The sequence below is a fragment of the Danio rerio genome, chromosome 16 (assembly GCF_049306965.1).
Source record: "Danio rerio strain Tuebingen ecotype United States chromosome 16, GRCz12tu, whole genome shotgun sequence".
NCBI classification, from domain to species: Eukaryota; Metazoa; Chordata; class Actinopteri; order Cypriniformes; family Danionidae; genus Danio; species Danio rerio.
Window position 1 is genome coordinate 53,519,544 of NC_133191.1, and position 25,848 is coordinate 53,545,391.

The window sequence follows — 25,848 nt, forward strand, 5'->3', positions numbered from 1 at the left end:
GTTATCTATAAAAAAGGACATATCACCTAAATCCGCTGTAATCGGGTCCCTGGTGCATGTGAGAACTCAGAAAATGTGAAAAAGGACAAACCAGGAGCTTTCTTTTTCTGCAAGCTTGTGGAAACAAGAGTCATCCTGATTCCATATTATTATTATTTAGATTTTTTCCAGAACTGTCTTACCTGTTCTCCCAAAGAGCCTCTTTTACCTCCAAAGTTTCCATTGCGTTTCTTCTTCAGAGGAGCAAGTAATTTAGAAGAAAAAAGCCTCACAGTTGTTTCTCCTACCGCAGCAATCTCCATTTTTCTTTTTGATATCTGGTGCCAGTTTATCAGGAAGCGGCCATTTTGTTCTCTGTGACTCATTTAATGGAAACGCTAACAATATGCTAATTCATGCTAGAATCATGCTAATTCATGGTAGAATTATGCTAATTCATGCTAGAATCATGCTAGTAACTTGCTAATTCATGCTAGTATCATGGTAATTCATGCTAGAATCATGCTAGTAACATGCTAATTCAAGCTAGAATTATACTAGTAACATGCTAATTCATGCTAGAATCATGCTAATAACATGCTAATTCATGCTAGAATCATATTAGTAACATGCTTATTCATGCTAGAATCATGCTAATTACATGCTAATTCATGCTAGAATCATGCTAATAACATTCTAATTCATGCTAGACTTCTGAATCTGGGTTATTTCTCTCTTTATGATTACAGACTACACACATAAAACATCATCCATAAGGTGCAAAATTACGAAATGTTCATCATCGTGTTTTGAACAGTTTCTAGTGAGTGTATTCTGTCTTATGAACAGGATATGAAATGGGTGAAAACCTCTTCAAGGCCACTGGGATTAGTTCATGGACATCTGTGGTAGATGCTTGGCATAGTGAAGTCAACAATTATAAATATCCCATCGGATCCATCAACGGTCAGGCGACTGGACATTACACACAGGTGGAGTAGTGGCTGCGTTTTTTTAACCCGCATTCACATGTTACTGTAATGGCAGCAAAATGTTTAGTCTTTTGTTTCTATCAGTCATGTGTGATTTGCTAAAGAAATAAAAGGTAGGAAAAATATTCAATGTAAATATATACACAGAGTGAGAAAAATAATTATTCCTAAAAATAGCTCCAATTCATACATTGAGGTGTATTTATTGTACCATTGAAGCTAAATGAGTTCAGAAGAAACCTAAATGATTAGCCTTCCTGTGACTTCATTTTCTTTTTCAATTATAACCCAAATAATGTTTAAGAGATTTAGGAATTTTTCCACAGTATTTCCTATATTTTTCTTCTGGAGAAAGTTTTATTTGTTTTATTTTGGCTAGAATAAAAGCAGTTTTTCATTTTTTATAACCATTTTAAGGTCAATATTATTAGCCCCTTTAAGCTATATATTTTCAATAGTCTATAAAACAAACCATCCTTACAGAAGAACTTGCCTAATTACCCTAACCTGCCTAATTAACCTAATTAACCGATTAAACCTTTTAAAAATCCTTTTAAGGTCAATATTATTAGGCCCCCTTAAGCAATATGTTTTTACACAATTGTCTACGGAACAAACATTGTTATACAATGACTTGCCTAATTACTCTAATTAACCTAGTTAAGCCTTCAATCAATCAATCAATCAATCAAGCCTTTATTTGTCACTACACTTTCGTATAGCGAAATTGGACCCCCCAGACCATACACAAAACATCACAAACAACTTTTCAGGGGAGACAGATCTTAGGAGGTAGCATTTAGAAACGAAGAAAGATACATTTGGACAGTTAGGCTAAAAAACACCCCCTCAGCTTGCCCTTGATTAGGACAAAGTGAGAAAAGGGAGAAAAACAGCCCTATCTTATCTTAAGTGTCACTTTAAGTTGAATACTAGTGTCTTGAAAAATATCTAGTCAAATATTATTTACTGTCATCATGGAAAAGATAAAAGAAATCAGTTATTAGAGATGAGTTATTAAAACAATTAAGGAGGGCTAATAATTCTGACTTCAACCGTATGTAGTCCAATAAATAAACTTAACCCAATGCAAAAGTAAGATTGTTTTCTTGCTCCACTGTCAGTTTTTTTCTTGTTTTGAGCAAAAGTTCACTGTATTTTAAGCAATTATTCAGAATCAGAAGACAAAACTTAATGGGCCGTATCACACACCAGGCATAATATGGTGCAAGATGTGTATGGCTTGATTTGTTGCTATTTTCAGACCAGTGCAGCTGTTTTTTTCACGTTTTTGAGGGGTCTTTTTTTAGCTTATTCATGACAGTTTGCATTTGTATAAGGTTATTATTATTATTATTATTATTATTATTATTATTATTATTATTATTATTATTATTATTATTGGCAGTATTATTTATAATATGCACATTTATATTTGTTTTAATACAAACAATTTTAGATTTGTCCACCTGTCAGGTTTTGAAGACATATGCGTCACCATATGGGACATGAAAATAGTACGTGTGTTTGGATGTAACTCAGTTTTTTGACCACAGTTCATTATTATTGTTCATTTATTCATATGCTGGAAATTAGATCTGAATTTAGAAATAGTTTTGAAACAAATCTTTGCGCTTAACAAACAAAGTTAAATATGTAGGCTAATGGATGTCTTTAGTGCAGTGTACAACACCGTTTCCTTATCCACAAAAGTAAAGGAGTAAAGAGGGAAAGTAAAGTAAAGAGAAAGTAAAAAGGCCAAATGGAGGAGGCTAGTTCTTTATCCTCGCGCTGCAGATGCTCTATTTTACTGTTTTCTCGCTATAGGAGCATTCAGTTTTTCCACTTACAAAGTCTGCCATGTATATAGCAAATGCATCATACCGTGACACAACTGACTCTTGATGGGAATGAGAGATGAGACTCTGATTGGTTTAATGCACATTATGCTAAAAACCCATTCATAACTCATTAAGAGAATAAGCTCAACCCTGTTAGACCATGTGCCGTGGCGCAGAACGTATTTTTCCATCCTTAAAATAGCAAAATTGGATTCAGACATGCCCTTAATGCTTTTGCGCCCAGATTGTTAAAATAGAGCCCAAAATCTTTAGTATTTTGCCTCTTAAATAAATGCATCTTGAAAACATTTAGATACTTGTGGAAAAGATATTCATCTTGATAAAGTAATTCAAATTATGATCAAATGAGTATACTCTCTTTAAATATGCCTATCTGCTTTTAAAATTCTTTTGAAAATTGATATAAGTATATAGAAGTGTCTGATTTCTCCTGATGTGTGTTTGCAGGTGGTGTGGTACAGCTCGTATGAAGTTGGCTGTGCTGTAACTCAATGTGGAAGCAACTACTTCTATGGATGCCATTACTATCGCGCGTATGTGCATGCTCTGTTCTGTTCTATGGTTTCTTTATGTGCTGCTTTAAAGCTTTGAACCATGTTAACTTTATTCATATTTATTACCATTAATAATAATAATAATAAAAATAATTACTTACATTTATATAGTGCATTTCTAGGCACTCAAAGTGCTTTACACATGGGGGGAATCTTCTCATTCAAGTGCTATTAAATGATAAATTACGACTAATCGCATCCAAGATAAAAGTTTGTATTTACGTATATATGTGTACTGTGTATATTTATCTATATACAGTATGTATAAATACACACATACTGTGCATTAAATACAAAAATTTACAGAAGAAAAAAATCTATATACATATATGAGTGCACCCCTCACAAATCTCCCATTTAAATGAATATATTCTAAAAGAAGTTTTACAATATTATATTTGTGCATATAAATTAGATTTTTCAGTACAGAAGCCAAATCTAGAGCTAACCAAACTAAACTTATGATTACAGTCCAAAATTAGTAGCCCCAAATTTATATGGGGAAAAATAATAAATCCAAAATTTTAAATAGAGCCAAAATAAAAAGAAACAAAAATAAATAACATTTTGTTGAAATTGTGTAGTTTGTAATTTGAATTCGTTTAACTGCATTATCTTTCTATTTCTAATGAAGTTTGGTGACTTAAATATTATTTTAATAAAAATATATGTTTAATAAATCTGTTTTGCTCAAATGCAACAAAACATATTACCCATATTCACTGGAAAATGGATAAAAATATTAATTTTCAAAATGGGGTGTACTTAATTATGTTGAGTACTGTATATATTGTACTCAACATGTATTGTACTGTATATATATACATATATATATATATATATATATATATATATATATATATATATATATATATATATATATATATATATACAGTACTCAACATAATTAAGTACACCCCATTTTGAAAATTAATATTTTTATCCATTTTTCAGTGAATATGGGTAATATGTTTTGGTGCATTTGAGCAAAACAGATTTATTAAACATTTATTTATTTATTATATATGTACACGTACATTCAGTTGAAACGTACATTCAGTTGAAACCACAAGTTTACATACACTTTAAAAAAAGGAACATAACCATTTTTTTTAAATGTCTGATGTTAAATCATAGTAAACGTTTACTATTTTATGTCCGTTAGGATTACCTAAATGATAAGGTAATGATTTGCTAAATGTCAGAATACAGAGAGATTTTTTTTGAGAATTTCTTATTAATTTTTTTAGACAGTCAAAAGTTTACACACAATTCCTTGGTATTTTTTCAGCTTTGCTTTTAAAATGTATAACTTTGGTCAAATGTTTTGGGTATCCTTCCACAAGCCTCTCACAGTTGTTTGAAGGAATTTTGGCCCATTCCTCCTGACAGAATTGGTGTAACTGATACAGATTTGTTGGCTGTCTTGCTCGCAAAAGCTTTTTCAACTCTGCCCACAAATTGTCTATAGGATTGTGATCAGGGCTTTGTGATGGCCACTCCAAAACATTCACTCTGTTGGCCTTAAAGCACATTTTAACTAATTTGGCAGTTTGCTTAGGGTCATGGTCTGTTTGGAAGACCCAAGTTTTAATTTCCTGGCTGATGTCTTGAGATGTTGCTTCATTATTTCTACATAATGTTCTTTCTTCATGATGCTGTGAAGTGGACTAGTCCCTCCTGCAGCAAAACAGCCCCACAGCATGATGCTGCCGCCCCCATATTTCACAGTTGGGATGGTGTTCTCAGGCTTGTAAGCTTTCCCCTTTGTCCTCCAAATGTAACACTGGTCATTATGGCCAAACAGCTCAATCTTAGTTCCATCAGACCACAGGACATGTCTCTAACAATTACTCTTTTTCCCAGTTTCATTCAGCTAATTGTAATCTGGTTTCTTTGTTGATTCTGGCTTGTTGATTTTCCCATGTTTTCACACTGTGAAGCAGTGTGTTTGAGGTTTTCCTTAAATACTATTCTACAGTTGTGCCTTCAATTAACTCAAATATTTTCAATTAGCCAATCAGAAACTTCCGAAACCTTGACACCATCATCTGAGCTTTTTCAGAGGCATAATAATCTTATTGTATGTAAACTTGACTTTCAAGAAAAGTTATAACAATTTCTCAAAAAATATCTCTCTGATTATTCAGAAATGATGAACAGAAACAGAATTGATAATTCTAACTTACCTAAAAGAGATCAAATTTAGACACATTAACATCTGACTTTTTAAAAATGGATATGTGCCTTTACAGTGTATGTAAACCTGGTTTTTACTGTATATATATATATATATATATATATATATATATATATATATATATATATATATATATATATATATATATATATATATAAACTGTTGTAATAAATTCACAGCTTCAGCTCATTTCTTCCAGTGTAAGAAATACTTCATTTATAACGTAGTCTCTTTAAACCCCTCCTCTTCCCAGAACTTACTTTACTCTGATTGGTCAGATCTAGACCATTGTCTTGTGATTGATTGAAACAAATGCTCGATAACATATCAGAATCCTCAACACAAATACTTTATTTATTCTGATAATCTCATTGTTAATTCATCCAATGATTTCAGAGGGAATTTCAGAACAGTGCCGCCATATTCACTGGGCTCTCCGTGTGCCTCCTGTCCAAACAACTGTGAAGACAATCTGTGCAGTAAGTGCTTTTTGGTTGCAAAATCACCCTGAATGATGACATAGCCACAGTTTGCATTGCCGAACGCTCTTTCTTTATAGGTTTTATTGCTTCATTGACTTTCAATTCTCTTTTCCAGCTAATGCCTGTCCGTACATCAACGGTTTTGTGAACTGTGATGCTCTGAAAGCGAAACTCACTTGTGAAAACACCGCAGTGAAGCTAGGATGTCCAGCCAGTTGTTTGTGCGACAACAAAATCATCCCTATTGCTAAAAAATGAAGTCTTCCATGACCGCACATCTATTTGATTATCTCTTTGCTATGATGGGAACTATTTAGTCATTCTGTTTCTGTTCCTTCAATGTGGAATACCTCAAATACTGTATGATTTACAAATGCAATAGGGGACTGTACTTTCATCATGTCATGGAAAAGGCCAGTCTGCATTGTTTTGCATTATTACCTCAACCTTTTTGTTTTCAGTAAAGCTTCTACAATCACATATGAGTGAGTCGTTTGTGTTTTCTAAGCCTCGTAAAGCCAGAAAGTGAAAACAAAAGAGCAACTTAAGACTATGAAAACCGGATTTGTAACAAATGATTGAGTAAAATCCACATTATGGTACTATTTAGAGTTGATTCACTCACTGTCATTCTTGTGGTCTTTTCTGGAACAATGCACCGTAGTCGTGTTTTTTCTATGATCATACTGTGCTATTATATTCATTAGAATGATTTTTTTTCAAGTTGTTAGTGTTAAAGGATTAATATATGCCAGTATATTACAGCTAAAGAAGGCTGTGGTTACTGTGATTTCAGTAATGTGCATTTATCATTTAATTCTACAGACTCTATGCTCATTATAAACAGATTGTTTACAAGTTATGACAACATTATGACATGCTAAATATACATCTATGATTACTGTCATATACTCTCTTGAGAGACTAATTTACCTTACATTAAATTATATTCTATTTATACAGTCTATATTCTTAAAATACATGTAAATAATGTGTTTATTTGTTCCATTATGCAAAAAACATTAATTATTTATAAAATAATTAATTGTTTCATTTATTTAATTATTTGTTTACTTATTGTTAATATTAATATTATTTTTGTTATTATTAAAAATAATAACAATTACAACAATCGCAATATTATAATTATAATTATTATTAATAATAATAATAATAATAATAATAATAATAATAATAATAATAATAATTGTTATTATTATTATTGTTATTATTATTATTAATGTTATTAGTTACAACTACAATTTTATTAATTATTATTATTATTAATAATAATAATAATAATAATTACTACTGCAATATCATAAATTATTATTATTATTATTATTATCAATAATAATAATAATAAATGTATAATATTGTGGTTGTAATCAATAATAATAAAATAATAATAATAATAATAATAGCAACCGCAATATTGTAATTAGTATATTTTATGATTATTATCATTATTATTATTACTATTTATAATTACAACTGCAATACTATAGTTTATTATTATTATTATTATTATATATTTATTATTATTATTAATTACAACAACTGCAATATTATAATTAGTATTTTATTATTATTATTATTAATAATAATAATTACAACAACCAAAATAATGTAACTAGTATATTTTATGATTATTATTATTATTATTAATGATAATAATAATTACAACTCCAATATCATCATTAGTTTATTATTATTATTATTATTATTATTATTATTATTATTATTATTATTATTATTGTTATAATAATAATAATAATAATAATAATTATTATTATTATTATTAATATTAATAATAATTACAACAACAGCAATATTATAATATTTTATTATTATTATTAATATTATTATTATTAATAATAATAATAATAATAATAATAATAATAATAATAAAAAATAGAATGAGAAAAACATTTGCAGTGCCAGTTTAATTAGTATTGTATTAAATTATACTAAATAATAATTATATCATATTATTTTATATAGTCTATATTGTTGCAGGGCGAGGCAGTGACGCAATAGGTAGTGCTGTCGCCTCACAGCAAGAAGGTCGCTTGGTTGCTGGTTCGAACCTCGGCTCAGGAGTTTCTGTGTGGAGTTTGCATTTTCTCTCTGCCTTTGCGTGGGTTTCCTCCAGGTGCTCAGGTTTCCCCCACAGTCCAAAGACATGCGGTACAGGTGAATTGGGCAGGCTAAATTGTCCCTAGTGTATGAGTATTTGTGTGAATGTGTGAGTGGATGTTTCCCAGAGATGGGTTGCGGCTGGAAGGGCATCCGCTGCTAAAAAAAAAAAAAGCTGGATAAGTTGGCGGTTCATTCCGCTGTGGCGACCCCGGATTAATAAAGGGACTAAGCCGACAAGAAAATGAGAAAATGAATATATTGTTGCAAAATGTAAATGTAAATAATGCTCCTTTATTCAGTTATATAAATGACAAAAATAATTAATAGAATAATTTATAGTCCATTACTGCAACATTATTATTATTAATATAAATGTTATTATTATTATTATTCGTAGTAGTAGTGGCAGTATCAGTATCATCAGTATTGTATCAAACTTTAATAATTAGAGACATATTGTTAACTAAACTAATATTATATTATATTATATTATATTATATTATATTATATTATATTATATTATATTATATTATATTATATTATATTATATTGTGGTTTTCAAATTAACCGATTCAAGGAAAGACAGAACAAATAATTAAAATCCAAAACATTTTTAATACAGTGCAAATGTATTATGTAATAAAATATATACACTAATAAAATATATACACTAATAATATATAATTATAATTATGTTGTTAATGATGATGTTAATAAAAATTACATGCATGATTTGCTTAATTATCAAGGAAATCCAGTCAGAGGGTGAACCATATGTTTACCCATGAGATCTAATGCAAAAGTACATGGTGTTTCCTGAAATGGGAACATTTGTGTAACACAGTGTTTGTCCAGCAGGCGCCGCTGCAGTGCTGTTTTACTGTTGTTTATACAGTACTGTGGTTGTTAAACTTTCACCTGTTTGAGAGGCACTTGTTGAAATGTGAAGGTCACGTGCATCAAAACACAATGTGAAGAGGCGGGTTTTATTTCTCAGGGTGGTTAAAGAACAAACAGGCCGTCATATGGAATACACACGGCTGATCTTGATGAAATGTATCTCTCAGTTTCAGACACTACACTATAAGAAATGCTGGGTTCCAAACAATCGATTTGTGTTGGGCCAACATGAATTAAGTGAACTTTTTCATTGTCTTTACAACTGTAATTTGAACATAAAACAATTAAGCTAAAAAAAACCTGAAGAATTGTGTTGTTTCAGCTCGTTTTAAATGAGCGTCTATATTTTTAAAATAATGTAAATAATATGCCTATTTATTTCATTATACAAAAAACATTATTATTAATAAAATAATGTATAATTTCATTTATTTATTTATTTATTTATTGTTAATCTTAATATTATTATTGTTATTATAAAAAATAACAATTACAACAACCGCAATATTATAATTAGATTATTATTATTATTAATAATAATATTATTAGTAGTAGTATTGAATACAACCACAATATTATAAATTAATAATAATAATAATAATAATAATAATAACGACCGGAATATTATAAACTATTATTATTATTTTTTATAATATTATTATCATACGACTGCAATATTATAATTAGTTTATTATCTTTATTATTATTATTATTATTAAATTATTATTATTAATAATAAGGTTAATAATAATAAAAATGTATAATATTGTGGTTGTAATCAATAATAGTAATAATAATTACAACAACCGCAATATTGTAATTAGTATATTTTATGATTATTTTTATTATTATTATTATTACTAATAATAATTACAACTGCAATATTATGATGATGATGAAGATGGTTATTATTATTATTATTATTATTAATTACAACATTATTACTATTATTATCAATAATGTTAAATAACAATATGTAACAGGCTAATTTGAACAAGCAGCAAACTTAATTTTTAGAGTGTACCGAATAATGGCACAATAAAAAACAGCTTAAATAAATGTTTAGTGAATTTTAAAGTCAAAATAATTCATCTCTTATAGTAATATATTATATTTTGTAATATATTATAGATATACAAGGGCAGACTTAGTGATTTGGGGGCCCTAAGTAATTCCAGGTATGGGGAGCTAGCATTAAAAATAATAATAATAATAATAATAATAATAAATAAAAATAAATAAATAAATCCATCTATCTATCTATCTATCTATCTATCTATCTATCTATCTATCTATCTATCTATCTATCTATCTATCTATCTATCTATCTATCTATCTATCTATCTATCTATCTATCTATCTATCTATCTATCTATCTATCTATCTATTTATTTATTATTGTTAATATTAATAATATTATTGTCATTATTATTAATAACAACAATAACAACCGCAATATTATAGTTATATTTATATATTTATTAATATAGTTAATATATTTAATATATTTTAATATTTAAAGGAACCTTTATCTTCCTAATATACAATAAATTCACAAATAATGTTTCAGCCAGACAGCAGGATCGCGGAGGAAGCTGTGTTTCACCGTTTGTCGCAAAGTTAATCTAAGTAAATACATTAACTATCAGACCATTACTGTAGGGCGTCAGGGGTGCCTTTACTAATAATCATCAAACACAAAGAATATGGTCGCCTGAGGACAATACATGTGTCAGGGTGTGTCCCAATGTACTCGAACAGTCATAAATCTTTAACCACTTCCTTTATGTTGTGAATGAATCCTTTATAGAGGGCATGGCTTGGCCACTTGAAGGCAATACATTGAAGGAAAAAGGGTCACACTTTACAATTAGCTTCATTAGTTAATGTTAATTAATGCATTTACTAACATGAACAAACAATGAACAATACATTTACTACAGTATTTATTCATGTTAATAAACGTTAGTTAATGAAAATACAGTTGTTCATTGTTAGTTCGTTAACTCATGGTGCATTAACTAATGTTCACAAGCATGGACTTAAATGTTAATAATGCATTAGTAAATGTTTAATTATGATTAATAAATGCTGTACATGTGTTGTTCATGATTATGTTAGTAAATACATTAACTAATAAACCCTATTGTAAAGTGTTACCGGAAAAAGTAATAATTGCTTGAACCACTGAACATTTTGTGTATGTAATATGTTTTCTGAAAGTCAAATGTGTGAAATAGAATTTGTGATTAAACTATCATGGTAGTGTATCTTTAAAGGGGTCATGAAATGAGAAACCAAAACATCCTTGATCTTTCGACATTAATAATGTTATAGTACTATGAAAACATCCTGTGAGTTTTAGAGCTCAAAACGTTGTTGTGACTCTAAAAGCAGCCGATATTAAAGGCAGTTTGACAAAACGGCAGAAAATGGAATGTTCAACTTTATGATGTAACAGTATAAGCTCCGCCCCTTCAATGATCAACGCCTACTGTTAGCCAGTTAAAAGCAGTGTGTGTTTGCTTAAAAAGCGAGGGGGTGGGTCAAAAAATACAGAAAATACTCAAATGACTTCTAAGTTATGATGTTTTTCATGTAAAAAAAATTTTGATAAAATGATTTTTATCTGTCGACAGTACAAAATAAAAACCTTAAAGGTATCCCTTTAATAACCCCAAGTTAGTTTTTGTCTTTTTTTAAAATATAAAAAATTACCATAATATGTTTGCTGATTTTTGAGAAACAATCAAAGTGAACATACTTGTTTATCTGAAAAACAATGTTGAAGTCAGTTTTTCTGCTTTGAAAATGTACATTAAGGGGGCTTTCACATCTGTAGTTCGGTTCATTTGGTCCGGACCAAGGGTAATAAATGATACATTGTTGCATTTTCTGCCGTCTTTGGGTCGTTTTCATTCCACACTGATTGCTTTGGTCCGAACCAGTTGAAAAGAACCAAAATGCAGTCATCTGACAAAATCCACATCGATCTAGAGGTCTGCAGAAGACCAGATTTCTGCGACGCGGGAATACATTTTCGAATAAAGCGCGGGAGCTATCGGTAACGGGTTTAATTTGGGAGCGGGCTGTCTAGCAATACCACGCCCGACTCCGAGCGGCACGCGTATGTATGTGTGTAAATGAAATAGCGCGATGCTGTGTTTAGCTTGTTTGTTGCTGTGTGTATGTTTGTATGTGCGAATGAGAGGTGTGTGTGTGTGTGTGTGTGTGTGTGTCTGTGTGCACGCACGCGAATGAGAGGTGTGTGTGTGTGTGTGTGTGTGTGTGTGTATGCGCGCACGAATGAGAAAGAGAGAGAGGTTTGCCTGTGTGTGTGCTTGGTGCTTATATGTGTGTGTGTGTGTGTGTGTTAGTGCGCGCGAATGAGAGAGAGAGCTTTGCCTGTGTGTGTGCTTGGTGCTTGTGTGTGTGCTTGTGTGTGTGTTAGTGCGCGCAATTGAGAGAGAGAGAGAGAGAGAGAGAGAGAGCTTTGTCTGTGTGTGTGCTTGGTGCTATGTGTGTGTGTGTGTGTGCGCGTGTGTGTGTGTTTGTGTGTGTGTGTTTATACAGACAGCTTGTTATAGGCTGTCTGAACTCTGTATAGCTGGGTGGTTTTCGGTTTTGTTCTCCCCCCGCTCTTTCAAGCGGGATCTAGCAGGATCGGGCGCGGCGGGTAGAAAACGGGGCGGGTCGGGCAGAGGGACAACAAATGCTTAATATAAGCGCGAGCGGTCGGGTTTGGGCTAAAACCTGGCGGGTGCGGGATTCAAAATTTAGTCCCGTGCAGATCTCTAGATCGATCATTGGCCAGATGTTAAACATATTTCCTAAACTGCTTTTTGATTGGTCAGAATTCACTTGCAGGAAAATGCCAGCGGACTCCGCAAGTAAACAATCTGGCAGACACAAAATGTCGCTTTTGACTATGCATATCCATAGAGCTACGACTGCGCTGGCTGATTGTATCCCTGCTCATAGTATGCTATATAGTTTGTGTACATCACTTTAGACAAACTGTACATTTCGAGAATGAAGCGCGGCTGCGGCTGGAAAACAGCGTTTTAAGGCATTGCAAACGGCGAAGGCGCATTGCACGTCACTTCAGGAGTTAATTTAGCTAAACTGCGTCATGGTCCTCTTCTGGAAATATTACCAACAATCCATCAGGTAATGTTTTTTTTTTTATGCGCATATCTAAAGTATGCATAAAAATAGGTGGATGAAAACATAGCCAGTGTTCACACCAAAGAGAAGTGGTGGAAAGAGTACTGAAAAATCATCCTTAAGTAAAAGTACCATTTCTTGCCTTAAAATGTTGTGCAAGTAGAGTAAAAGTGTCTGTTGTAAATTGTATACAAAGTAGGAGTAAAAAGTAGACCTTTCAAAAGTACTCAAGAGTAGTGAGTATTATGCTATATAAAAAGCTGATGCATTTACATGTATTTTGTGGATGTGTGTAAACGTAACATTCTGTAGTGCATTTAGCTATTGCCCAGCAGGCACACAATGTCATAAGATGTTAATATTAGGTTAGAGTTAGGTTGTGATGTCAGGTGACCAAAATTCAATGTCTAGCCAGCGTCTAAGTACAACATTATTTTGATTTCAAATAACAACGTCAAATGATTTTGACATTTGGTTGATTTTAGGTTGTTAGAAAGTGACCAAAATTCAATGTCGAGGCAACATCTTAAACCAACGTCATACTGACATCAAATACTGACATTTATTCATCAGGTATGGCAACCAAAACCCAACGTCTGATAGACGTCATAGTGGTAACGTCCACACAACGTCAAGCTGTAACATCATTAGACGTTAATATTTGATTGGTTTTAGGCTGGACGTTAGACATTGACGTTGGCCTGACATTAATTTCTGACGTCAACCCGATTTTCATTTCATAACAAAATGCAACGTCTTCATGATGTTAGGGTACAACGTCAATCTGACGTCATGTTGACGTCTCGTGCCTGCTGGGTGTTTAAAGCCATTTCGGTCATCACACAGTAAACATCCGTCATCTTCTCATCAGTGACATGAATCTAAACAGTCTCTGGGTCAATGCGTGTAAAGATTTTGGACATCTTCTGCTTTCAAACAGTTTGCTGCAACTATAAATCGTCATGTCTTGAGGTTGTTCATTATGATTGGATTTACTTTCAATGTGTGATTTAAGGCAGTAGGTAGTGCTGTCGCCTCACAGCAAGAAGGTCGCTGGGTCGCTGGTTCGAGCCTCGGCTCAGTTGGCGTTTCTGTGCGGAGTTTGCATGTTCTCCTTGCGTTCGCGTAGGTTTCCTCCGGGTGCTCCGGTTTCCCCCACAGTCCAAAGACATGCGGTACAGGTGAATTAGGTAGACTAAATTGTCTGTAGTGTATGAGTGAGTGTGTGTGAATGTGTGTGTGGATGTTTCCCAGAGATGGGTTGCAGCTGGAAGGGCATCTGCTGCGTAAATAAAAACTTGCTAGATAAGTTGGCGGTTCATTCCGCTGTGGCGACCCCGGATTAATAAAGGGATTAAGCCGACAAGAAAATGAATGAATGAATGAATGAATGAATGTGTGATTTGATTGGACTCGCAGGACTGTTTTTTCTAATCCCCATAGACAAGAAAATATAGAGTAGTGACTGCAGGTTGAAGGAAAGTAGTGGAGTAAAAGTACCGATACTGCACTTAAATGTACTCAAAAGTAAAAGTACACATTTATAAAAATAATTTTTGTATTACACTTCCTGAGAAAAACTTTTGAGTATTTGTAATGTATTACTTTACACCGCTGCCAGAGTCTGCAACAGGAGAGACATTTCAACATTCCACATGTGTTAGAATGATTTACTGCCATAAGGACAGATTTTTCAGCATGTTTCTGAATATTGGGCAACAGCACCACATTGTTAACAGCCATCTGTCTTGACATGCATGCATATTTCTTAAAAAAAAAAAAAGAAAGAAAAGAAAAAAGGAGAACTAATAGTACCTGGTGTTGTTTACTATTAAGAAATCTTCAATAAACAGCTTACCATAGCTTAATTTAGCCATACAGCAGAAAAGCGATTAAATGTATATCATCTACTGTAAATTCTATACACACACTGTAGATAAAAGACCAGATCACCCATTTTGGTGTGTGCATTTAATTAAATTTACAATAATAGATGTATACATACACAGTACAATCAAAAAGCATGTTTAATGCAATTATCAACTCGGTTTTAATAGATTTTAATATTTATAATAACCTATATAAAATAAAGGAATAACTCATCATACTGAATGTTAAGATATTATAAATGATAAAAAATATTGCCCTGACTAATGCCTAAAAAGATTTCAGTTGTCTGTTAATGAGTATTTTGTCTCACATGTCTCTTGTTTTATTTCTGCTGTTATACAAAAAATGCATACCAAAAATGAGTCTAGTTAACTCAAAATGGACTGAAAGTTAATTCTATTAATTTGAAAAGGGTTTTGAACTCAGTGTTGAAGGTAATGAGTTAATTGAATACTTCGTTACTTCAACTTAAATAGAGTTAGTTCACAGAGCTTACATAGATAATTTTTTTTTAACTCAAATGGTTTGTTGCAATCGGTTTCCTCAAACAGCTTGAGTTGCCTTAATCTATTGGGTTTTACTGTGCTCAAATTGCTTCGTTTACTCAAATAGGTTAAGCTCACAGTACTCATTAGGATTCATTTTTGAACTTAAATAGTTTGTTGGAATTAAATGGTTCCCTCAAATGGTTTGAGTCACCATTAAAACCTTTTTAGGTTTTACAGTGTATACAAAAATGCAATCAAAAAAACTTTTAAATCTTCGACAGATGTAAAATAGAAGAGGGTTCTTTATCCCACATTTTGTTTTTGTCCCAATCTCTTTAATTTACCCTTAATTTTTGCTGTTTGGTTTTTCCACACACAGGTTAAGTGGACCATTGTCTTGCAACTCTTAGATATTCTAAGACATTAGACACTTTTCCAAAGTCCCAGCATTTTCCCCTTTTGATGGGCCTAACTCTTATGAAAAAAAGGATACTTTTTAAACTGGAAAATTTCCGATCCTCCATGTTTTAAAGAGTGGATGGGTGAATTGTATCAAGTCATTCAGCTCGAGAGGATATGCTTTTTATAACCAAAATCTCAATACCAATTTCAAACTGTGTGGCAACCTTTTCTGGATTTCCTCAAAACTAATTAGTGCTATGCCAATGATTCATTGGAACAATTGATCATACTCTGATAATTACATTTGAACATTATGATTGCTTTGATTGGTAAATACCCCCATTTGTCACTTGAATTTATTCGTTTTTATTTTCTGATTTATTGCTGGGTTTGCTGTTTATACAATGTAAAACCCCAAAAGTTAAGGTAACTCAAACCATTTGAGGAAATCGATTGCAACAAACCATTTAAGGTCAAAAACTAATCCTAATGAGTACTGTGAACTTGATCCATTTAAGTAAACGAAGCAATCTGAGCACAGTAAAACACAATAAATGAAGAGAACTCAAACCAACGGAGTACTGTAAACCCAATAAGTTAGGGCAACTAATTGCAACAAACCGTTTGAGTTCAAAAACTAATCTACATGAGTACTGTGAACTTACTCTGTTTAAGTTGAAGTAATGAGGTATTTAATTAGCTCATTACCTTCAACTCTGTGTTCAAAACTCTCAAAAAAAAACTCTTAATCAATTTTGAGTTAACTACATTCAATTCATCTGATAAAGTTGACCATTTGGTATAACAGTCTGGAAAATTTCCAATCCTCCATGTTTCAAAGATTACATTTCATAATTACATTTGAACATTATCAATGCTTTGATTGGTAAATACCCGCATTTGTTTGTTATTTATTTACTTGAATTAATTCACTTTTATTTTCTGATTTATTGCTGGGTTTGCTGTTTATACACTGTAAAACCCCAAAAGTTAAGGTAACTCAAACCATTTGAGGAAATCGATTGCAACAAACCATTTAAGGTCAAAAACTAATCCTAATGAGTACTGTGAACTTGATCCATTTAAGTAAACGAAGCAATCTGAGCACAGTAAAACCCAATAAATGAAGAGAACTCAAACCAACTGAGTACTGTAAACCCAATAAGTTAAGGCAACTAATTGCAACAAACCGTTTGAGTTCAAAAACTAATCTACATGAGTACTGTGAACTTACTCTGTTTAAGTTGAAGTAATGAGGTATTTAATTAGCTCATTACCTTCAACTCTGTGTTCAAAACTCTCAAAAAAAAACTCTTAATCAATTTTGAGTTAACTACATTCAATTCATCTGATAAAGTTGACCATTTGGTATAACAGTCTGGAAAATTTCCAATCCTCCATGTTTCAAAGAGTGGATGGGTGAATTGTATCAAGTCATTCAGTTCGAGAGGATACGCTTCTTGGAACCAAAATCTCAACACCAATTTCAAACTGTGTGGCAACCTTTTCTGGATTTCCTCAAAACTGATTAGTGCTATGCCAATGATTCATTGGAACAATTGATCATACTCTGATAATTACATTTGAACATTATCAATGCTTTGATTGGTAAATACCCGCATTTGTTTGTTATTTATTTACTTGAATTAATTCACTTTTATTTTCTGATTTATTGCTGGGTTTGCTGTTTATACACTGTAAAACCCCAAAAGTTAAGGTAACTCATACCCTTTGAGGAAATCGATTGCAGCAAACAATTTAAGTTCAAAAACTAATCCTAATGAGTACTGTAAACTTAATCCATTTAAGTAAACGAAGCAATATGAGCACAGTAAAACCCAATAAATGAAGAGAACTCAAACCAACTGAGTAAGTTAAGGCAACCCAAACCTTTAGAGAAAACCGATTGCTACAAACTATTTGAGTGCAAAAATACTAATCTATATGAGTACTGTGAACTTACTCTGTTTAAGTTGAAGTAATGAGGTATTTAATTAGCTCATTACCTTCAACTCTGTGTTCAAAACTCTCAAAAAAAAACTTTCATTTAATTTTGAGTTAACTACACTCAATTCATTTGATAAAGTTGACTGGTGGGTTTTATAGTGTGGAAAACTTCCGATCCTCCATGTTTCAAAGAGTGGATGGGTGAATTGTATCAAGTCATTCAGCTCGAGAGGATACGCTTCTTGGAATCAATTTCAAACTGTGTGGCAACCTTTTCTGGATTTCCTCAAAACTAATTAGTGCTATGTCAATGATTTAATGGAACAATTGATCTCTTATAATAACATTATGATTGCTTTGATTGGTAAATACCCCCATTTGTTTATTTATTCACTTTAATTCACTTAATTTTTTTATTCACTTTTAAAAATGTATTTAATCACTTATACTAGTTTATGTGTTTTATTTCCTGATTATTGCTGGGGTTGTTATGTTTATTCAAGATTTACTTTGTTTTGTTTTTGTATTTGAAAAAGAAAAACGATTAAATACACTATATTTAAAAAAACCTCGACACATTCTAAGGTATGTAAAAGACGTGCTAAACTGTCGTACACATATTTTGATACTTGAAAAGCCCTTTTTATCCTTGACCCACATGTTGTTTGAAGTACCTAGCAACCGCCCAGAAGAGCCAAGCAACCGCCCAGTACACCCTAGCACTACAGCAATGTGAGAAAACCACTCTCAACAGTTGAGCAACTACACGGATAGCCGAGAGATGACCTGCAACACCCTAGAAATACAGTCAAACAGCTAAACTAATGCTGAGAAGCTGCTGATGGTGGACTCGTTTACATTTACTAATTCAATTCATAGTTTATTTTCAAGGATCATGTCGGCTTTATGCCATCGTGCAGTAAAAAAAAGTGTATTTTTATAATGTATGCCTTTCAGAACAATTTGTTCAAATTAGATCAATGTTCTACTTTGTACATAGCTGATTGTATAATAATTATGCAGGGTTTAAATTGTAACTTTGGTCTTATGTTGCATGGGTATAATTATAGTATATAGTTATAACTAATAGTTATTTATAGTAACAACCAAATATACATTGTGTCAAAATTAAAGATTTTTCCTTAATGCCAAAAATCTTGATAGCTTTCCTTAGGATATTTTGTACTGTAAATTTTGTACATATATTTTGTATATATATATATATATATATATATATATATATATCAGTTCTGTCTGGTTCTTGAATCTGATTGGCTGATAGCAGTGTGATATTGAGTGACATATGAATGTATGTCTTATAGAGTGGAGGAACTATGACGTCAATTTGTATGCAAAAACCCGGAAGCGAGTTAGCATTTTCGCAGTTCCGGTTCCCTCGTCCTAAAGTCAATGGGTTTTTTCAATTGGATTTCAGTAAAATCGCTTAAATAAGGTTCGTGGCTGACACAAACTCAAAATATTTTTACATTTTATTCTATGACATAAAACACATCGGTTACATCTCACTCTTGATTTTTTTAAATCAGCTACGCTTCTTTAAAATGAAGGTTGCTATAAAGTTGCTAAATGGGACTAGAGGCGGAGTCAGAAACATTATGCGTCATCGATACCCAAAACTTGCATATTTAAGTTTATTTAACTTGCCAGTTTTGTAGACTATACTTAAACTGTTTAGTTCAACAAACTTAGTACTATACATAAATTGTTACTAAGTACTATACTTAAATTAGTACTAAGTTTGTTGAACTGAACATTTTAAGTATAGTCTAAAAAACCGGCAAGTTAAATAAACGTAAATATGCTAGTTTTGGGAGACTCCATTACTCCGTTTCATTGAGGCAACGAGTTTACTCAATTAATTTAGTTCAGTCAACTTAATAGGGATTTCAGTATATATATATATATATATATATATATATATATATATATATATATATATATATATATATATATACTGTATATATGCATGTGTGTGCATATGTGTGTGTAATAAAATACTATGAAAAAATGTTTAAATAAATTTTAAACAAAGAATAAGTTGCCATTTATTTACATTATGATGAATAATTATACCTGAAGCCATTTTTCTGATTAAAAAAGACTTTGCACTTAAACGGTTGCACATATTAGAATTTTACAGTCAAGACTACATTTGTAAAAATGACGTCTTTTTTTAGAGGATTAATTATGATGTTAAGCTCACTACACTTGAAATCTTAAACTTATGCATTTTCATAGTACATAAGTTAAATCAACTCATATTTTTTAAGTGATTGGACCAAAATGCAAAATTTTAAGTTAAGTTCAGTCAACTTTACTTAATCGTTTAAGTAAAGACAGCATTAGGGGTTTACAGTAATGCAATTCACAACCTTATATAGGCGAAAAACACAAAATAAGGATACTGTTAAATAACATATTTGTTTTGTGCTGGGTCACAAATAGGACCAACATGCTCTAAAACCTAAAACGAAACAAAACACACATTCGTTTGATCACCTGAATCAAACCATGACATAAAGTAAACGAAAACTGAGTTTCCAGTGAACTGACATCCAGCCCCGGCTATTCTCCCTGCAGCATGTGTGTCCTAACATGCATATATGCGCTTCCATGTAAAAAAGCCTTATCAGATCACAGATATGCGTGGTGTTTGTGGAGCAGCAGTGTATTACAGCGATGTGAAGTGAATTCAGCAGATGGCAGTATCTGTCAGACCCGCGTGAGCGCCTCAACAATGACACTCGCAGTATTGTAACATTGAAACATTCGTATACTCGGTGCGCGCAGATACAATGTACCGCAGCCGACAGATGCCGCCGAGCCGACACACAAACACCGACGACAACTAAACCTGCGATGGATTTTGCTTTAACGTCTCGTGAAGAGCCTACATCGGTAGATACTCGAACCGACAGCTAATACGGCCAGGAACAGGCGGCTGCGTGCGTTTCACGGGGGCTCATGGCGGAGTTTGTCGCCGAGAACTGCGGGGTCTCATCGGCGGGCGGCGGCGGAAAGTCTCCCCAGCCAAGCGAAGAGGCGGCCGGCAGAGCCGCGGGCGAGGTGTCGGTCTCCAACGGGGACTGTGGACCGTGTGCGCCCGAGAACCAGGGGCTCGACACGGCAGTGGTGCTGGATAGCAAAACTGGAATACCGCGGAAGACCAGTATTATCAAGGTAAAGGGTCGTTTTACTCATTTGTAATCTTGTCAAACCTCGCCCTGATGCGTGCATTAGTGATCATCCACAGGTTTTGGGGGGCTCTCAGATGCACAGAAATCTCAGCCCACAGTAGACATGTCAATGCTGCTTCCACACGATCATGCGTTTTGTGATTTCACGATGCACATCCGTCACGTGCACTCCTGTACATTTATTTCTGCTTTTAGCTATAACTAGTCTCTGAATGCCTCGTTATAGCATAACTAGTCATTATGTATGCTAGCTGTTGCTTGTAATTCGGTTTTAGTGCTAATTGCACATCATTTCTTAGTAGTAGCCAAAGCTTTAAGGTATGTATTTCTGCTTCACTGGTGCTTGTATATTTTCATATGCATTATATTATTTCAAACTACTAAAATGTCTAACAAAAGTCACTTTGCTAAACTGTAGAGTTGAATTTTTAACATCTAAAGTCGACAGAGCAGAGATCAATGCAATTCACGACCGTAAATAAACGGAAAACACACCAGAATGGCTTATTAAAGTCTAACCAGTCACTATGTATGCTAGCTGTTGCTTTTTATCCAGCTTTAGTGCTAATTGCACATCATTTTTTCAGTTAGTATGGTATTTATTCCTCTCAACTAGTTCTTGTATATTTTTATTTGCATAATATTATTTCAAACAACTAAAATGTCAATAAAAGGCACTTTGCTAAACTGTAGAGTTGAATTTTTAACATCAGAAGTCGACAGAGCAGAGATCAATGCAATTAAATATCGTAAATATACGGAAAACACAAAATACGGACACTGTTAAACAATTTGTACAGGTTTTGGGGCTCTGCAGATGCGCAGAAATCTCAGCCCACACTAGACATGTCAATACTGTTTCCACACGATCATGCGTTTTGTGATTTGACGATGCACATGTGCACTCCTTTACATTTATTTCTGATTTTAGCTATAACTAATCTTTGAAATGGCTTATTAATGCGTAACTAGTCATTATGTATGCTAGCTGTCGCTTGTAATTCAGTTTTAGAGCTAATTGCACATCATTTCTTAGTAGTAGCCAAAGCTTATGGTATGTATTCCTCTTCATTAGTTCTTGTATATTCATATACATTATATTATTTCAAAGTATTAAAGTGTCAATAAAAATCACTTTGCTAAACTGTAGAGTTGAATTTTTAACCTCAAAAGTCGACAGAGCAGAGATCAATGCACTTAAATATCGTAAATAAACGGAAAACACACCAATACGGAAACTGTTAAACAATTTGTACAGTTTGGGGGCTCTCAGATGCACAGAAATCTTAGCCCACAGACAAGTCAATGCTGTTTCCACGCGATCATGCGTTTTGTGATTTGACGATGCAGATCAGTCACGTGCACTCCTTTACATTTATTTCAGATTTTAGCTATAACTAGACTCAGAATGACTTATTAAAGTCTAACCAGTCACTATGTATGCTAGCTGTTGCTTTTTATCCAGCTTTAGTGCTAATTGCACATCATTTTTTTCAGTTAGTAAGGTATTTATTCCTCTCAACTAGTTCTTGTATATTTTTATTTGAATTATATTATTTCAAACAACTAAAATGTCAATAAAAGGCACTTTGCTAAACTGTAGAGTTGAATTTTTAACATCAAAAGTCGACAGAGCAGAGATCAATGCAATTAAATATCGTAAATATACGGAAAACACAAAATACGGACACTGTTAAACAATTTGTACAGGTTTTGGGGCTCTGCAGATGCGCAGAAATCTCAGCCCACACTAGACATGTCAATACTGTTTCCACACGATCATGCGTTTTGTGATTTGACGATGCACATGTGCACTCCTTTACATTTATTTCTGATTTTGGCTATAACTAGTCTTTGAAGTGGCTTATTAATGCGTAACTAGTCATTATGTATGCTAGCTGTCGCTTGTAATTCAGTTTTAGTGCTAATTGCACATCATTTCTTAGTAGTAGCCAAAGCTTATGGTATGTTTTCCTCTTCATTAGTTCTTGTATATTCATATACATTATATTATTTCAAAGTATTAAAATGTCTAACAAAAGTCACTTTGCTAAACTGTAGAGTTGAATTTTTAACATCAAAAGTCGACAGAGCAGAGATCAATGCACTTAAATATCGTAAATAAACGGAAAACACACCAATACGGAAACTGTTAAGCAATTTGTACATGTTTGGGGGCTCTCAGATGCACAGAAATCTCAGGCCACAGTAGACATGTCAATACTGTTTCCACGCGATTATGCGTTTTGTGATTTGACGATGCACATCAGTCACGTGCACTCCTTTACATTTATTTCAGATTTTAGCTATAACTAGACTCAGAATGGCTTATTAAAGTCTAACCATTCACTATTGATGCTAGCTGTTGCTTTTTATCCAGCTTTAGTGCTAATTGCACATCATTTTTTTCAGTTAGTATGGTATTTATTCCACTCAACTAGTTCTTGTATATTTTTACTTGCATTATATTATTTCAAACAACTAAAATGTCAATAAAAGTCACTTTGCTAAACTGTAGAGTTGAATTTTTAACATCAAAAGTCGACAGAGCAGAGATCAATGCAATTCACGACCGTAAATAGACGGAAAACACCAATACGGAAACTGTTAAACATTTTTCACAGGTTTTGGGGCATCTCAGATGCACAGAAATCTCAGCCCACACTAGACATGTCAATGCTGTTTCCACACGATCATGCATTTTGTGATGTGCACTAGCTATATCTAGTCTCAGATTGGTTTATCAAGGCATAACTAGTCATTATGTATGCTAGCTGTTGCTTCTAATCCAGTTTTAGTGCTAATTGCACAATATTTCTCTGTTAGTAACAAATCCAAAGCTTAAAGGGATAGTTCAGCCAAATATTAAAACATACTCTCTTTACCCTCTCTCAAATGGTTATATGAGTTTCGTTCTTCTGTTGAACACAAAATGTGCTTTGAAGAAAGCTGGAAACCATTGACTTCCATAGTAGACTAATACTATGGATGTCAATGGTTACTGGTTTTCAGCTTTCTTCAAAATATCTTCTATTGTGTTTAACAGGAGATATTCATTTTCAGGTGAACTAATACTTTAATTGTAATTATTCCAGCCTCAGTGCTTGTTTATGAGTTGAAATTAATCTTATCTTTGTCTTATCTAGCAAGAAATGTGAGTTGTAAAACTGCAATATGCACCAGCAACTTTCCAAATGCATACTATAGTTCATAGTGAACTATATTACCAGTGTATTTATATAGTATGTAATAGCATTCAAACTACTTTACATAAACAAAAGGATTAAACGAGTCATAAAATAAGTGTAAAAAATAAACACAAGGAATTGAAATGATTTTCAAGAGGTTTACGAAAAGAGCGTGCAAATTGTTATAACAGTTGCAATGTTATAAGTCAGAACTGCAACAAAAAACAAGAAATTTGAGGCCTGTAAATTAAAACTGCAAGAAATAAACACTTTTAAAAAGAAAAATAAGGTCAAAATGTATTTATTTAAACTCCGAATTACAAGATATTCACTCAGAAAGTGTGAGAAAGTCCCAATTCCTGGCTAAAAAGTCAGAAGTGCGAGATACAAACTCAAACTTGCAATTGCAAAATGTTCAGATTTTGATTAAAGGGTCAGAATTGAGAGATTTAGATTTTAAAAAGCAAGAAATAAACTCATATATTTGCAAATTGTGTGATAAAGTTGACATTTTAAGTCAGAAATGCAACAAAGTCAGAAATGTGAGAAGGCCTTTAAACTTAAAATTACAAGTACTAGCCAGCTTTTAGAAGAAAAAACTAGGCTATGCAATCACAAGCTGTACTGCGAGAAAGGTATAAACTGTAAAAAGGTATAAACAAGATAAAAAGCTGCAGTTATCTTTATTTACTATTATTATTCCACAATGTCTTTATTACGCCCCAAGTCTAGGGGAAACAAAAAGGGCATAATAAACGAAGAACAAACAAATGTGTTGGGGTGGTGGATTTCCCAAACTAAACAAAACTTAAAGCAAAAGATTCCCTTCGGTCGACAACCAAACACACACTCAATTGAGAGTATATATGAAGATATTTATTATAGAAAAATAGGGTTTATATAAACGAGCATTTCGTCAGGGTGACCACAGGCCAAAATAACAAACAAAAGAATCTATAAAAATAAATCCACTAACTTACCTATTACTATTTAAAGAAACATACAAGAATCTTACCTGACTCCCTATTATAAACAAAGTCAAAGTAATCAAATAAATAGGCAGGTCACCCCTACACGCTAAAACTCTCAAAAAACTATTCAAGCATAGGATGGTCATCAATACAAAGGTGATTATTGTTGGTCGTCGGCCGAAGGGGTGAGGGAAACCCAGGAGCTCCACTCCAAACACCGAACACAGCAGAAATGAGCTCTCCGATTCCTGCCGGAAGCTCCCTTTTATACAGGCCTCGTAGACCAGCAGCCAATCAGAGCAGGGAATCACGCCTATAAGACATCAGAAAAACAGCAAGGAGGCGGGACAAAAGAAAAAGGAGTACAATCCGCAATAACAATAAAAAAATAAATAAACTTCAGTCGTAACAGTCTTTTATAATTGATAGTAGAGCTGCACGATTCTGACTAAAATGAGAATCGCAA

General features: G+C 32.8%; 3 protein-coding genes across 9 annotated transcripts in view; 2 read left to right on the forward strand and 1 right to left on the reverse strand.

Moving 5' to 3' along the window:
* LOC100536500 (cysteine-rich venom protein natrin-1) overlaps positions 1 to 6,549 on the forward strand; it is a 34,980-nt gene extending 28,431 nt beyond the window's left edge. For both annotated transcript variants that reach the window (XM_073926769.1, XM_068214257.2), the window contains 4 exons: positions 829 to 971; positions 3,281 to 3,366; positions 5,984 to 6,066; positions 6,185 to 6,549. In XM_073926769.1, coding sequence (XP_073782870.1) covers positions 829 to 971; positions 3,281 to 3,366; positions 5,984 to 6,066; positions 6,185 to 6,327 — 455 coding nt within the window. In that variant the 3' untranslated portion in view covers positions 6,328 to 6,549. The remainder of the gene's footprint in view (positions 1 to 828; positions 972 to 3,280; positions 3,367 to 5,983; positions 6,067 to 6,184) is intronic.
* rftn1b (raftlin, lipid raft linker 1b) overlaps positions 1 to 25,848 on the reverse strand; it is a 435,159-nt gene that overhangs the window by 252,535 nt on the left and 156,776 nt on the right. The gene's annotated exons all lie outside the window — the stretch shown is intronic.
* Positions 20,794 to 25,848, forward strand: part of plcl2 (phospholipase C like 2) — a 139,462-nt gene continuing 134,407 nt past the window's right edge. For all 3 annotated transcript variants that reach the window (XM_002667679.7, XM_073926759.1, XM_073926760.1), the window contains exon 1: positions 20,794 to 21,206. In XM_002667679.7, the coding sequence (XP_002667725.3) occupies positions 20,991 to 21,206 (216 nt within the window). In that variant the 5' untranslated portion in view covers positions 20,794 to 20,990. The remainder of the gene's footprint in view (positions 21,207 to 25,848) is intronic.